This window comes from Bos indicus, chromosome 9 (genome assembly GCF_029378745.1).
Source record: "Bos indicus isolate NIAB-ARS_2022 breed Sahiwal x Tharparkar chromosome 9, NIAB-ARS_B.indTharparkar_mat_pri_1.0, whole genome shotgun sequence".
Classification (NCBI taxonomy): Eukaryota; Metazoa; Chordata; class Mammalia; order Artiodactyla; family Bovidae; genus Bos; species Bos indicus.
The window spans coordinates 32,711,810-32,727,452 of NC_091768.1; the positions used below are offsets into that span (position 1 = coordinate 32,711,810).

The following is a 15,643-nucleotide window of genomic DNA, read 5'->3' on the forward strand; positions in this document are numbered from 1 at the left end:
TTTCCCCTAGTAAGTCACATTTGGACATAGATTTGCAGGGAGTTAACCAGGGGAAGAACATTCCAGGCAGAGAGAGCAGCCAGTGCCCTGAGTGTGCTCCCTGACGAACAGGAAGGCAGCTGGTGTGGAGAGCCCTGCTTGTGAGACCCAGCGAGAGCTGACCAGTGGGAGAAAGTAGCCCGGGGCCAGATCACACAAGGGGATATTACGTCTTCGTGTTTTATTCTTCAGGTGATAGGAAACCATTGGACAAGTTATGCTGAATACATTTTTATTTTTATATCTCCTGATAGGAGTATTCTCAAAGCTGGAGATAAAAAAGAATTACATAAGTGGTTTGAACATCAGAATTTATGGACAGTCTGCTTTGTCTTTTGACCATGTTAAGTGATCTATCAGTGTGATCAAATACTAGTCCAGTTCAGCAAGTATGTGGACTTACTGGATTGATTCACAGAGGTTATACTTTTTAATGTGTATTCCTTCAGTTGTTCTATAAGCCATTCAAATCGAGAAACGGTTGGTTTCCTCAGCCATTATCTAACTTATCACGGACAACAGTGAAAGGAATTTCTATTTTATTTGGTAACATTTTCCAAGAAGTAAATCTAATAAAAATGATCTCAATGCAAATTAAGGTCAGCTTTGTCCTTTGGCATTGAAAACCTTTTATAGTCATTTAAAAATATTTATGTTTGGTTACTCTGGATCTTGGTTGCTGTGTGCAGGCTTTCTCTAGTTGCAGCAAGCAGGGCCTGCTCTTGGTTGTGATGCTTGGGCTTTTCACTGCAGTGGCTTCTCTTATTGCAGAGCATGGGCTCTAAGTTCCTGGGCTTCTGTAGTTGTGGCTCGAGGATTCTAGAGGGAGGGCTTAGTAGTGGTGGTATGTGGGGTTAGTTGCTCCGCAGCATGTGGGATCTTCCCTGACCAGGGATTGCATCTGTGTTCCCTGCGTTGGCAGGCAGATTCTTACCCACTGTACCACCAGGGAAGTCCTTGTAGTTCTTTTATAATGGGAAGTTTGTCTCTTTTGCCACGTTTATGTACATCAGTATGGATTCATGGCTATGTTTTATACCTTGGGTTATGATTTAATACTATTGTACTTTGTTGCTCAAATTGTTCCAGTTTGGGGCATTGGCAGCTCTTTCGTTTGACTCATGTGTCCTTTTGGATTACTTCCTCTCCCTACCGCTTCTGTGTGTGTGTGTGTGTGTGTGTGTGTGTGTGTGTGTTAGCACAATAAGTCTATCTAGGAAAAAAAATTGTTTTTAATAGAGGTTAAGTTTTAAACTCAGGTGATCTTTCTATTTTTACTCTCTTGCTAACCCTAAAACACCATAATAACTAGCAAAATTCTGCTATTACGATCATGCCCTATTCTCGGCTTTCTTTATTCTGGTACTTTCACAGGCATTGGTGAATATTATCTTGGAAGTGAATATTGTCAAGATATAAAATCCTAGAAGATTTTGAAGTTCTTGAAGCAGTGAAAAATGCCTATGCTTACTACAGGAAAATTTAGCAGAAAAAGGAGTTCTTAGGCCCAGTTCTTAGGCCCATGGATATATTTTTTAAGAATACTGCAGAAAAATCCCTTCAAAGGAATATTTAAATATCTAAAAAATATCTTTGAAACATACATTTATTTTACTTTTGATCAACTTTAATAGTTTTTGGTGGTATAAAACTCATTTCCAGGGATTGGACCCTAATATATAATCTGTCTGTAGAGTTTGATTTATTAGGAGCCAGTGAAGTCATTGTTTGGAGTGAGGTTACTCACTAATGGTAATTATTCATAGAAATATAATAGTCATTAGCATCCTCTGAAAGTCAGTTCTAACACAGTTGTCTATGTAGTTGAAACATTCTCTAAGTCAGATAAGATGCTTCTGTGTTACTAGTTTTTCTTAGCTCTCCAGTACATAATATTAATAGTCTCTTTCCATTTTTTAACTATTCCCTTTAAGGTAAAAATGACATTCTTGTTATTTAAAAGTCCAAGCAATACAAAAGTGTCATCCTCCCTATCCTGTTCTACTCTTCACTCCAGAGATAACTAGTTACAAAATTGTATCTTTGTAGACATTTTCCTATGCATTCACTTAAATGTGATTCTTTATATGTTTGTATTTAAATAGCGAGATAATATAATAAATATTGTTTTGTGCTGTACATTTTTTTTCATCTAATAATATATACTGATCATTTCATGTCAGTAAATTCAAAACTACTTCATTCTTTTTAAATAAAACATTTTATAATGAGCACATACCATAATTTAGGGCTTCCCTGGTGATTCAGGCGGTGAAGCATCTGCCTGCAATGTGGGAGGACCTGAGTTCAATCCCTGGGTTGGGAAGATCCCCTGGAGAAGGAAACGGCAACCCACTCCAGTGTTCTTGGCTGGAGAATCCCATGAACAGAGGAGCCTGGTGGGCTACAGTCCGTGGGGTCACAAAGAGTCGGACACGACTGAGTGACTTTACTATACTATACTATACTATAAGATGTGTTCAGTTCAGTTCAGTCCCTCAGTCATGGGTGACTCTTTATGACCCCATGGACTGCAGCATGCCAGGCCTCCCTGTCCATCCCCAACTCCCGGAGCTTGCTCAAACTCCATCGAGTTTGTCCATCAAGTCGGTAATGCCATTCAACCATCTCATCCTCTGTTGTCCCCTTCTCCTCCTGCCTTCAATCTTTGCCAGCATCAGGGTCTTTTCCAGTGAGTCAGTTCTTCACATCAGGTGGCCAAGGTACTGGAGTTTCAGCTTCAGCATCAGTCCTTCCAATGAATATTCAGGACAGATTTCCTTTATGATTGATTGGTTGGATGTCCTTGCAGTCCAAGGGACTCTCAAGAGTCTTCTCCAACACCACATTTCAAAAGCATCAATTCTTCGGTGCTGTGTATCAGAAGTCAGATAAATACTGATTTAGGTCAGTGACAAGTTTATTGATTCACAGCTTTGAAGTTTGGGGAGAACTCAGTCTTCTACCGATTATAATGTATTTGTTGTTGAATATAGAAAAGGTTTTACTTCATGTAAAAGTGTATACTAATTTTGAAATTGAATTCAGTGCTATAAAAACGCAGATGTATCTGTTTTGTTCAGCTGTCAAGGTAATATTGTTAACTGGTGTGAATACCTTGATTACTAGTTGATCCTTTAGAAATACTGCCTTTCCTTTTATCCACAAAACCAGTGTAGCTAAACTGGCTTCTCCTCTTAAAAGGTTCTTCTTCTGTCAGTGTACAATAGAAAAGACATTTTGCAGTAGAATGTTTACCATCATTTCCATAAACCTGGCTACAGTCCTTGAGTGTGAATGAGTTCTTCTTTGGGCGTTATTACCTTCCTTCCTATTTACTTCTCAAAAGTACATTTCATCCATGTAACTTTGTTTCCAGTGAAATCTTACCATTTTATGTTACCATTATAATCTTTTGGCAGAGGACATACAAAGTAAAAAGGCTTACTTGTTTTTTTCTAACACATTAAAATGTGTTCTCATTAAAAGGATTTATGCACTTACATGATTTTTCACTAGTTTCCTTGGGGACTAGTTCTGAGTAGCTCTTCATGTCATCATGCTAAAAGCAGAACTCTCAGGCAGATGGCTTGTAATGTTATATCAGGTAGCAAGATGATAGTTAAGAAAGGAATTTGAGCTGGACACTGTCTTTAATTATTATTAAATAGAAACCTTAAGAAATGTGATTTTTATGGGGCTTGCATATCATTTATTGCTTAGTTTTAAAATACTTTGAAAATTCTTTTATCAATATGGAAGAATGAGGGAAAGTGATTTAATATTTGTCCACACTTAGGCCAAAGTGAGAAATGGAACCTCTGTTGCCAAATGAAGAGGTGTCAGTGATGGTTCTGGGTGATGATATTATATGTTATAGGAACGGTTCTTTCTGGTTTATGTTTACTATCCCTAGACTTCAACAGTAATCGTACAAAGTAAGAAAGAGCATATTTTTATACATGAAGTTGCTTAGATTTTGAAAGGTGTGCCCAAAGTCTCAGCTGAGATTCTAAGTCATGTCTGTCGGACCTCAGAGTTTGTGCCTTGGGCATTAATCCTGGCTACTTCAAAGTGAAAAAAAAAAAAATGTTAGTCTGATTTGTTCCTTATATTAAGATAAGCCTTAGGGGAGAGAATTGTTTTAAGGGGTTTTCCTGGAATGAAACGGAGAAGGCAATGGCACCCCACTCCGGTACTCTTGGCCTGGAAAATCCCATGGACGGAGGAGCCTGGTAGGCTGCAGCCCATGGGGTTGCGAAGAGTCGGACACGACTGAGCGACTTCCCTTTCACTTTTCGCTTTAATGCATTGGAGAAGGAAATGGCAACCCACTCCAGTGTTCTTGCCTGGAGAATCCCAGGGACAGGGGAGCCTGGTGGGCTGCCATCTATGGGGTCACACAGAGTTGGACACGACTGAAGTGACTTAGCAGCAGCACCAGCAGCTGGAATGAAAAAGAGTTAAGCTGGAGCACGTTGGGAAACTAATCTCCTGTAGAAAGCACCTTATACTTAGTTGCCTCGAAGTGCAATTTGGCAATTTTGTCCCCAAAGTGAAATTTTTTAGTACATTACACTCTACTATATGGTGGCATTATTAGCTCCTTGAGAGGAATAAAATACCTTTTTTTCCCCCTGATACATTTATTTCAAAAGCTTTATCATGACTTTATCTCTTACTATTTTCTGTCATCCTAGCTCTCTTTGCTATTTCTCACACAGAAGAGACACCCGTGTGCCTCAGAACCTTTACACGACTGAAACATACTCTCTAGTTACCTACGGGACACAGTCTCTCACCTCCTTCAGGACTTTGCTCAGATGTCATCCTCTCCATGAGCCCTTATTCTTTCGGATTTGACATTCCACCCTGCCTCCATCACCACACACTGTTCTCCAAAGCACTGGGCAAATTCTAATATGTGATACTACATAACTTACATATTTATTATGTTTATATTCTTTGGCCTTTTTCCTCCTAGTACAAGTTCCACAAGGACCAAGTGTTTTTGATTGTTTTGTTCACTGATGTGGATATATTTTTGCTAAATGAATGATTATATGAAGAAATGTATTTGTGATGCTCTTTTGTGTGTGGGATGGGGTGAGGTGAGGTTGGTTACTTGTGTGTGTTTATATAACAAAACTGCTAATATAAGATTCTTTTAAAATATTGTGTCCTAAATTAGGTTTGTGAAGTATGTAGAATACGTTGAGTAAGGCACATTTGGTTTTTCTTCATTTGGGCTATCTGTATTTAAGGGGGAAAAAAATGGTTAGCATTTCTGGATATTTAAATTAAAATATTAATAACAAATGAGTTTAAAACCACATTCAACTCCAAGAATGATTGTGATACATACCTGTTTAGGTTAGTAACTTAGACTTAAATCATTATTAAACAAGAAATTTAAAGAGAAATTGTAGACATTTAAAAATTAATTTATTTTTAACTTTAGTAATTCTATTCTAAGCTTAGCTGAAATGCCCCTGCCCTTGCTTTTTTCTTAAACATGTGCTTTTTCATGTAGTTTGGAATAGAGAAGTAATCTTTTAGCTGAAATGTTAACTGTTAGCCAGCTATAGCGCTCACACCTAATATTATCCTATAAGTAGTACAGCATTTGGTCTTATTAGAATAAATGTATCTGTGAACTCTTTCCTCTGTTCAAGGACCACCTAGCTAGTGCCTTTGAACCCAACCAACATGTTAAGCTTGATATTAATATTGTTCCCAAATTCAGTTTTCCTTCTGGTGACAAACAGCACTAGTGCCAGACATTTCTCATTCATTCTGGTGAAGAAGATTGCCTTTTTCTTCACTGGTTTAAATTTAGGTTTATGTGGTGACACATTAATCAGATTTACTAGCTAATTATTAGTCACATTCAACATGCTAAAAATAAAAAACTAGTCTTTTAAAGAATTAGTCTACACTGTTATGAAAATACCTGTTTTGGGTTCAGTTTTCATTGTTCAAATGAGATTTAGAGTAGTTTATTTGTGATTCCTTTATTTACAATATTAATAAAATAAAGTCATAAATCTTAAGAAAATTTTGGATAAATTCTGGATTCCAGCCAAATAATTTTGTCATGCCCGTAAGTATCAGTTTTTGGCTAGGTAAATAAATCCCAACATATCATGCAATCAAATGGATTTTGATTCAGTCAAGTGTAGTTACAAAGGAATTTCAGTACCCAAAAATATATATTCTCAAATAGCCCATGTGACTTTATGCTGTGGAGCTCATTTTTGTGGAATATAAAGCAAGTTTTTCCTTGAAATAAAATGTACTTGTTATAGAGCTTGATTCATTTGTATCCAACTTTTGAGTTATTAAATATAGTATTTTTACAGAGTTTAGCAGACAAATGAAATAAAAAAGCAAAAAGGTTAGGTACTGTTACTAAGAAAACCATTTTATATTTAGAGTCTTATCTCACCAGTGGTGACTACCATCCTCTCTTATTCCACCCAGAGATAATGTGAGGGGGAAAAAGTAGGTTGTGTGCTAATTAGGTGGTCAACATTCTGAAGTATTTTTAGTGTTGAGACTAAATACAGACCTGAAGGGAAAAAAAAAACGAAATCTCTTCTCTAGACATATTTATTGATCTTGTGGTTTAAAAGGAGAAAAGTTGATAGAAAAAAGTCACTGATAAGTACAAGGTTTATAACAAGTTCTTCTGTGGTATGTTGCTGAAAATCAGATTTATAAGCTGAAATAACCCAAGAGCTCTTAAAATATCCTGTATTCTGCTTTGATATACTCAAGATTTTCTCACCATAGTGTCATGTCTGTTTAATTTATAATTTTATAATGGAGTTGAGAGAGATTAGTTTATCTAAGCCCTACGGTAGACCTTTGGCTTGAATTCAACATTATATTCACTGCTTGGAATACTGTATACCAAGAGGAATGTTTACCTGTGTTTCAAATAATAGAAAACAGGGATAGTCTTATGATCTTATCATCTTGTAGCTTATTAATCATAAGAAAAGGATTTTTTTTTTTTCAAGTATGCTGTGCCATGCATAGTTGCTTCAGTCATTTCTGACTCTTTGACACCCCAGGGACTGTAGCCTGCCAAGCTCCTCAGTCCTTGGGATTTTTTAGGAAAGAATACTGGAATGGGTTGTCATTTCCTCCTCCAGCGGATCTTTCCAACCCAGGGATCGAACCCATATCTCCTGCATTGCAGGCGGATTTTTTCCTGCTCAATTTTTCAAGTATAGATTTGCTAATACACTCCCAGTATATAAATGAGAATCAGTAAAATAAAAACTGTTTGTAATATAGCGTTAAACTGCACCTTTAGATTTAATATGTTTTACCAAGAATTAAAACTTACTTGGTAAAGATGATACTTTTCCTTCCTAGTCTTGGAAAAGATGATACTTTTCCTTCCTTCTATCCACTCTAGAAGTAGTATGACTTAATTGAGAAGTGGAGGCCTCATTTTCCAAGGGATTGGGGAAGTCAGGACATCTAAAGTGTTCAGAGCCAGTATTCCTGGTTGCCTACCTAATTGTATTATGCTTTAAGCATTAACATGCTTTGCTTTCAAATTCTCTTTATTGTAGTCTATGCAAGGGAAACTTTCTAAAGAAAAATTGACTACTCAAAAGATGATGGAAGAGCTGGAGAAGAAAGAAAGAAACCTTCAGAGATTAAGAACATTGCTTGATGTGAGTAGAAGAAATTCAGATTGCTTTCAAGGATGATTCAGTACCTATTTAAGTTACAGGAAATGCCTGTTTTGTACATACTTGTAAATCATTTTTTAATTGAAGACTTGATTTTGTTGTGCCAGATAATTAAATTCATTAGGTTTCTTAATAAGATTATAATAAAAAGACAAACTTTTAGTTTTGTATTGTCTTAGAAACAATTTCATACACTTAACTACAGCAAAGTCAGCTGTTACATAGAGACTAGATCCCAAGTCATAAAATGATGCATAAATTGAATATAAATGAAGTTATGCTTGAAAATCCTTAAGGAAGGTAAAATGTAGACACGTCATCTATGGAACAGATCACTTTCTTCATTTAATTATGAGATGAAATATTAATATTTGGCTTGTATTTAACGACATGTTATGTAAAAAGTACTTATTTTAGTTTTTGAGCTGTCATCGTGACATTTTCCTCTAAATAGTTAGAAATACATCTCCAAAAATTAGGGACAGTACCATTCCAGCACTGTCCCACCATATAAGAATAAGAATTTTCCTTGATGTTTGGTAATACCTATCTTAGAAAAATTCCTGCCTTTCTTCCCCAAATGTTAAAACCAGTATCAATCAAGACCATGTGTTGTGTTTCATTTTGCTTTTTAAACCTAAAGTTCTTTTCTTCTCCTTAACAGAATCAAGCCTTTTGTCATAGACTCAGATTTGTTATACCTGGATTTGTCTGATTGCTTCCTCATGGTGTCATTTATCTTATTCTCTACCCCCTGTATTTCTTGTAAGCTAGAAGTTAAAGCTAAGGATATTAGACTCATTGCAAACATTTTTTGGCATGAATACTTTGTAGGTATTTTTCACATCGTCAAATTATATGTGTTTGCTTATCCCACTGTAAGTGTCACAAATACCGATCTCACTGGACTAAGGTGGTGACAGACTGATTCTTCCCGTTGTAACACTAGCCTCTGCAATCAGCAGATCTGTGGGCTTGATACTCAGGCAAGTGTGTGAATATCCAGTGTGCCAACACCCTTTCCCTTGATGGTTTTAACATCCACCAACGATCATCTGAATCATTAGACAATTAAGAGAGTAATTTTTATATCATTCCTTTTACAATTATTAGCTGGCATTCTTCTATAAAAAAAATTTATTTTCCTCATTAACCCAGGCTATTTGGCTTTTCTGAAATTTCCAATACCACCTGGAAAGTTAGTCAAACTTACCTTTAATTAGTAATTTTCAGGATGAGGAATAAATGGTGGTAATTTGGGGAGTAAGTGAGTGTCACTTTTTCTGAGCATAATAAATCATGAGCTCATACTGATACTTCTAATTCAGATTTAACAATTGAGAGTTGCTTGGGCTTTTTTCTTCATCTTTGATTTTATACTTTTCTTTTCCTCTTATACTGAAAAATTTGGTTCCTATCAACACCGTAACATATATACTTTTTTCTCAATGTACAAAAAATAGTTTCAGATTAGGTAAATCAGTGTTGCTGCTAACAATAAAACTACAGGATGAGGTTTCAATTTTCTTTGCAGTTCTTTCTATTCTGGGGATAAATCTCATAGCAAATTACATAACAACCAAGGTACTTTTAATATGAGACCTTGGGAGACTCCCTAGAAACTTAGTCTGTTGGAATTTATGTTTCGTCTCTCAGATTCACCCTCGGACATCAGATGGCACAGAGAAACCCTTTCCAGTATTGAATTCTTTTTCTCTCCTTTTTTATTTTTCTTACTGCATATATGCAGTTAAGTCTGGTTACTGTGCATGTAATATGACTTCACTGTTTAGTTTATAGACTTGGGTGGGAGAATGTCAACCTTTATGGCTTTTGAGTACCTTTCCTCTGTTCTGACAGCCTGATTTTTGTTTTCTTTATCCAATGCAGAACCAAAGACAAACAGAAGAGACCTGCTCTTTATTGGATCAGGGCCAGGAAGCAGAACAGTCCAGGCAGCAGACCGTTCTTTGCAAAAGGCCACTCTTTGATTTGAGTGTGATTGATCAGCTGTTCAAGGAAATGTCCTATTGTTTGCTTGACTTGAAGGCATTGTGTAGTATTCTTAATCAGCGTGCTCAGGGCAAGGAGCCTAATCTTTCTTTATTACTGGGAATCAGATGTAAGTGGCTAATGACTTGTCCTAACTGTATTGCCTAACAATTAGAAACATATCTTCTTGAATTAGAAACGTCTGTCTTTTCCCTATTTATTTTTATCTCCCTTCCTATTTAGATTTATAAATTTCTGAATCAGTCTGTGGCTCTGAATACCCGTTACTGCTTAATAGCTAGAACTTGCCTCATTGGATTTATAAAAATGAGGAGGGTCATGGTTGATATGGACTGCTACTCGGAAGAATGCCTATAAATCCACATATATGGATGAGTTAGGAGATGTTGCCTGTGCAGAATTCCATACGTGACCAGAATGGTAGTTCAGTGTGATTTTCTGATTACTTTCCTAAAAGTGATGATTCTCTTTGCTTTCATGTGGCGATTGTATTAAATTAATGACCCATCCATCAGTCCGCTGGTAAAATATCTGAGAGAAAATACTTAGACGCTTTCCTGTGTATGTTCTGCGGCAGCTGTTTAATGTAGGTGCCGATGCTGCCACATGAGCCAGTTTTCGTGCCTGGAGCTCTGTTGTCCTTGCGATGTGCACCTGCTGGCTTTGTCCCTTTCCATGTGACACCCACCCGTTCTGCCTCATTCTTCCCTCCTGCACCCTGATGGTGAGAGCTGCCTCAGTACTATCCTAGGGTCTGGTCCCTTCTCTGCTGCTTTTTCTGGAACACTCAACTTACATAAGGGCCCAAAATCATTATAATATTAATATGTTGGTCTCTTTTTAATATAGAGGAAATAGACTTCAGTAAGGAGAAATGAGTGGAATAAGACCATAATGTTTCTATACCAACATGCTGTATTGAGTTAATTGCTTAATAATATGATTACTATGTGACTGAGTGGAGACTAGTTTTATTTCCAGTTTCATCAAAGAGATTCTACAGTCTTGTATCATAATAGTTATTTTGGCGAACCAAATAATACTCCTGATCGTGTAACTGTACTCAGAGATGTCAGCAGAAGTTTCTTTTCCATGAATGTAAGAACACATATATGAGTGTGAGTATATAGAAGCACTTTGAAAGAAATTTGAAGTATAGTTGATTTACGGGGTTGTATGTTAGTTTCTGGTGTACAACAAAGAGATTCAGTTATACATATAAAATATATATTTCATTGTAGGTTATTATAAGGAACCAAATATAGTTCCTGTGTTATGGAGTAGGACCTTGTTGTGTTTACATATAGTAGTTTGTATCTGTTAATCCCATGAAAGAAAGTGAAAGTGTTAGTCGCTCAGTTGTGTCTGACTCTCTGTGATCCCACAGACTGTAGCCTGCCAGGCTGCTCTGGCTCCTCTGTCCGTGGAATTCTCCAGGCAAGAATACTGGAGTCGGTAGCCATTCCCTTCTCCAGGGGATCTTCCCAACCCGGGGATCAAACCTGAGTCTCCCGCATGGCAGGCAGATTCTTTACCATCTGAGCCACCAGGGAAGCCCATGCTCCTCCTTTATCCCTCTCCCCTTTTCCTCTCTGGTAATGATGTTTGTCTTCTATGTCTGTGAGTCTGTTTCTGTTTTTTAAATAAATTCATTTGTGTTGTATTTTAGATTCCACTTATGGAATCTAAATTCCACATATGGATACCATATGGTATTTGTCTTAATCGTCCTTACTTCGTATAGTATGATAATTGCTAGGTCCATCTGTGTCGCCACAAATGATGTCATTTTATTCTTTTCATGGCAGTTCTGTATTTAGTTTTTTGAGGACCCTCCATAAGGTTTTACATTGTGGTTGCACAATTTATACTCCCACCAGCAATGTAGGAGAGTTCCCCTTCCTCCACCCCCATTTATTGTTGGTGGGCTTTTTAGTGATGACCATTCTGACTGGTGTGGGATAGTACCTCACTATAGTTTTGATTTGCATTTCTTTGATAATTAGCAACATTTAAGCATATTTTCATGTTCCTATTGGCCATCTGTATGTCTTCTCTGGAGAATTACTTGTTTAGGTCTTCTGCCCATTTTTTTATTCAGTTAGTTGGTTTTTAAAACACTTTATAATGTTATATTCAGTCACTCAGTAAGCATTAATCAAATGCCTTCTGTAGTCCAAGCACTGAAGTGCTGATAATGCACATAAATTGAACACAGTTCCTGCTCACACATTAACCACAATATTAGAGCATTGAAATAAGTGCTATAATTGAAACGTGATCAGAGGACAGTGGGAGCACAGAGGGGGAAAAACCAGTGAAATCTACCTGGGAGGGGCTGTGAAGCCTCCATGGGGGTGTTTAGCTTGAATCTCAAAGGAGGAGAAGTTTGACAGGTGATCATGGGGTGTTGGAAGTTAGCAGTCATCTCTTGGAGCAAGAAATAAAAGCTTACACACAAAAGACTCATTTTCTCCACCATTTTCTCCACCAAAGGCTGGCCATCCTTTGGGTTATTTTGTAACCTTCTACCTTTGTGCTGTTTATATAGCGTTTATTAACTTTTGCAGTGATAGGGTAAGAGAGCAACCCTAACATGAGTAAAAGGGAGATTCAGCAATCTTGGCACCATGTATACTCCTTCCATTCTGTTAGGGTTTAACCCGAGTCCTTACCTTATAGTCTGGCCTTGTGAAAATTTGACCAACCAGCTAATTTCTCAAAAACAATGGAGGTTTTTCTGATCCTTGTCTCATCACCCCATCAACTGTCTGCTGACACTGTTCACCTCACCCTTGATAAAGCTCTGCTTCCATGGTTTCCATGACATCATTCTCTAGGTTCTGCTTCTACCTTTATGACTGCTCAGCCTCAATCTGTGAAATTCTCTACCACTTAAATACTGGCAGGCCTCCTGGAAACTTTTGTTGTTGTTTACTTTTTCCAAGTAATCTTGTACATACCCACTTGTTTTCTGTTTTCCCTGTACCTTTGACCCATAAAGATATTTATCTCTCACCCTGCCTAGACATTCATCCCCTTTCAGCTCCTGACTTTATTCACCTGTACGTTAGAACCAGCGGTTTCATAGGTATCGCAGACTCAATATGTCTGAAACAGAACCTACTTTTCTTCCCTCCCTAAACCTGTTCCTCCTCTGAGTGAGTAGAACCACTATCCAGCTATCAACCCAACCCAGATTTTACTCTCCACCCTCTCGTTCGCCCATCTGTGTCCTTTGCCTAATCCCTGGGCCCCTTCCCAAGCTGCCTGGTAATCAGACTTGATCATGTCTGTGAGCCCCTTCCTACTTGTAACATTTATTCCTGCTGCCACATCTCCATTGCACTCTTGCCTTAATTCAAGCTTTAATAGTCCTTCATCTGGACTGGTTTCTTTGTCAACCGTTGTGCCCCACCCCACCATCCCTAATCCATCTTCTTTTTTAATTTTCTTTTTAATTTTTTTTATTGAATGATAATTGCTTTACAGAATTTTATTGTTTTCTGTCAAACCTCAACGTGAATCAACCATAGGTACACATATAACCCATCCCTTTTGAACCTCCCTCTCATCTCCTGCCCCATCCCATCCCTCTAGATTGATACAGAGCCTCTGTTTGAGTTTCCTGAGTCATATAGCAAATTTCCATTGGCTATCTATTTTACATACAGTAATGTAAGTTTCCATGTTACTCTTTCCATACATCTCACTCTTTCCTCCCCCTTCCCATGTCCATAAGTCTGTTTTCTATGTCTGTTTCTCCATTGCTGCCCTGTAAATAAATTCTTCAATACCATTTTTCTATATTCTGTATATATGCATTAGAATATGATATTTATCTTTCTCTTTCTGACTCACTTCACTCTGTATAATAGGTTCTAGGTTCATCCACCTCACCAAAACTGACTCAAATGTGTTCCTTTTTATGGCTGAGTAATATTCTATTGTGTATATGGACCACAACTTCTTTATCCATTCATCTGTCAGTGGACATCTAGGTTACTTCCATATTCTAGCTATTGTAAATAGTGCTGCAATGAACAATGGGGTCAGTTCAGTTCAGTTCAGTTGCTCAGTCGTGTCCGACTCTTTGCGACCCCATGAATCGCAGCACGCCAGGCCTCCCTGTCCATCACCAACTCCCAGAGTTCACTGATACTCCCGTCCATCGAGTCAGTGATGCCATCCAGCCATCTCATCCTCTGTCGTCCCCTTCTCCTCTTGCCCCCAATCCCTCCCAGCATCAGAGTCTTCTCTAATGAGTCAACTCTTCGCATGAGGTGCCCAAAGTACCGGAGTTTCAGCTTTAGTATCATTCCCTCCAAAGAAATCCCAGGACTGATCTCCTTCAGAATGGACTGGTTGGATCTCCTTGCATCCAAGGGACTCTCAAGAGTCTTCTCCAACACCACAGTTCAAAAACATCAATTCTTTGGCGCTCAGCTTTCTTCACAGTCCAACTCTTACATCCATACATGACCACAGGAAAAACCATAGCCTTGACTAGACAGACCTTTGTTGGCAAAGTAATGTCTCTACTTTTCAATATGCTATCTAGGTTGGTCATAACTTTTCTTCCAAGGAGTAAGCGTCTTTTAATTTCATGGCTGCAATCACCATCTGCAGTGATTTTGGAGCCCAAAAAAATAAAGTCTGACACTGTTTCCACTGTTTCCCCATCCATTTCCCATGAACAGTGGGATACATGTGTCTTTTTCAACCCTGACTTCCTCAGGGTATATACCTAGGAGTGGGATTGCTGGGTCATATGGTGGTTTTATTCCTGGTTTTTTAAGGAATCTCCATATCGTCTTCCAAAGTGGCTGTATTTACATTCCCACCAACAGTGCAGGAGCATTCCCTTTTCTCCACACCTTCTCCAGCATTTATTGTGTGTAGACTTTTTGATGATGGCCATTCTGACCAGTGTGAGGTGATATCTCATTGTGGTTTTGATTTGCATTTCTCTAATAATTAGCAATGTTGAGCATCTTTTCATGTGTTTGTTAGCCATCTGTATGTCTTCTTTGGAGAAATGTCTGTTTATGTCTTTTGCCCACTTTTTAATTGGGTTGTTTGATTTTCTGGCATTGAGTTGTATGAGCTGCTTGTATAGTTTGGAAATTAACCCTTTGTCAGTTGTTTCATTTGCTGTTATTATCTCCCATTCTGAGGGTTGTCTTTTCACTTTGCTTATAGTTTCCTTTGCTGTGCAAAAGCTTTTAAGTTTAATCAGGTCCCACTTGTTTACTATTGTTTTTATTTCCATTACTCTAGGAGGTGGGTCACAGAGGATCTTGCTTGATTTGTCACTGAGTGTTCTACCTATGTTTTCCTCTAAGAGTTTTATAGTTTCTGGTTTTACATTTATGTGTTTAATCCATTTTGAGTTTATCTTTGTGTCTGGTGTTAGGAAGTGTTCTAATTTCATTCTTTGACATGTAGGTGTCCAGTTTTCCCAGCACCATTTATTGAAGAGGCTGTCTTGGCTCCATTGTATATTCTTGCCTCCTTTGTCAAAAATAAGGTACCCATAGGTGCATGGGTTTATTTCTGGGCTTTCTTTTTTTTTCCATTGGTCTATATTTCTGTTTTTGTGCCAGTACCATACTGTCTTTATGACTGTAGCTTTGTAGTATAATCTGAAGTCAGGAAGCTTGCTTCCTCCAGTTCCATTCTCGAGACTGCTTTGGCTATTTGAGTCTTTTGTGTTTCTGTATGAACTATGAAATTTTTTGTTCTAGTTCTGTGAAAAATGCCATTGGTAATTTGATAGGGATCACATTGAATCGGTAGATTGCATTTGGTAGTATAGTCATTTTCACAATATTGATTCTTCCTACCCAGGAACATGGAATATCTCTCTATCTGTATAT

The 15,643-nt window shown here is 37.8% G+C and overlaps 1 protein-coding gene across 6 annotated transcripts in view; it reads left to right on the top strand.

The window, feature by feature from the left end:
* The window catches only part of CEP85L (centrosomal protein 85 like), a 206,046-nt gene that overhangs the window by 180,564 nt on the left and 9,839 nt on the right, over positions 1-15,643 (top strand). For 5 of the 6 annotated variants that reach the window (XM_070795914.1, XM_070795911.1, XM_070795912.1 and 2 more), the window contains 2 exons: positions 7,629-7,733; positions 9,642-9,873. In XM_070795914.1, the coding sequence (XP_070652015.1) occupies positions 7,629-7,733; positions 9,642-9,873 (337 nt within the window). The remainder of the gene's footprint in view (positions 1-7,628; positions 7,734-9,641; positions 9,874-15,643) is intronic. The other variant, XM_070795915.1, reaches the window with a different exon arrangement.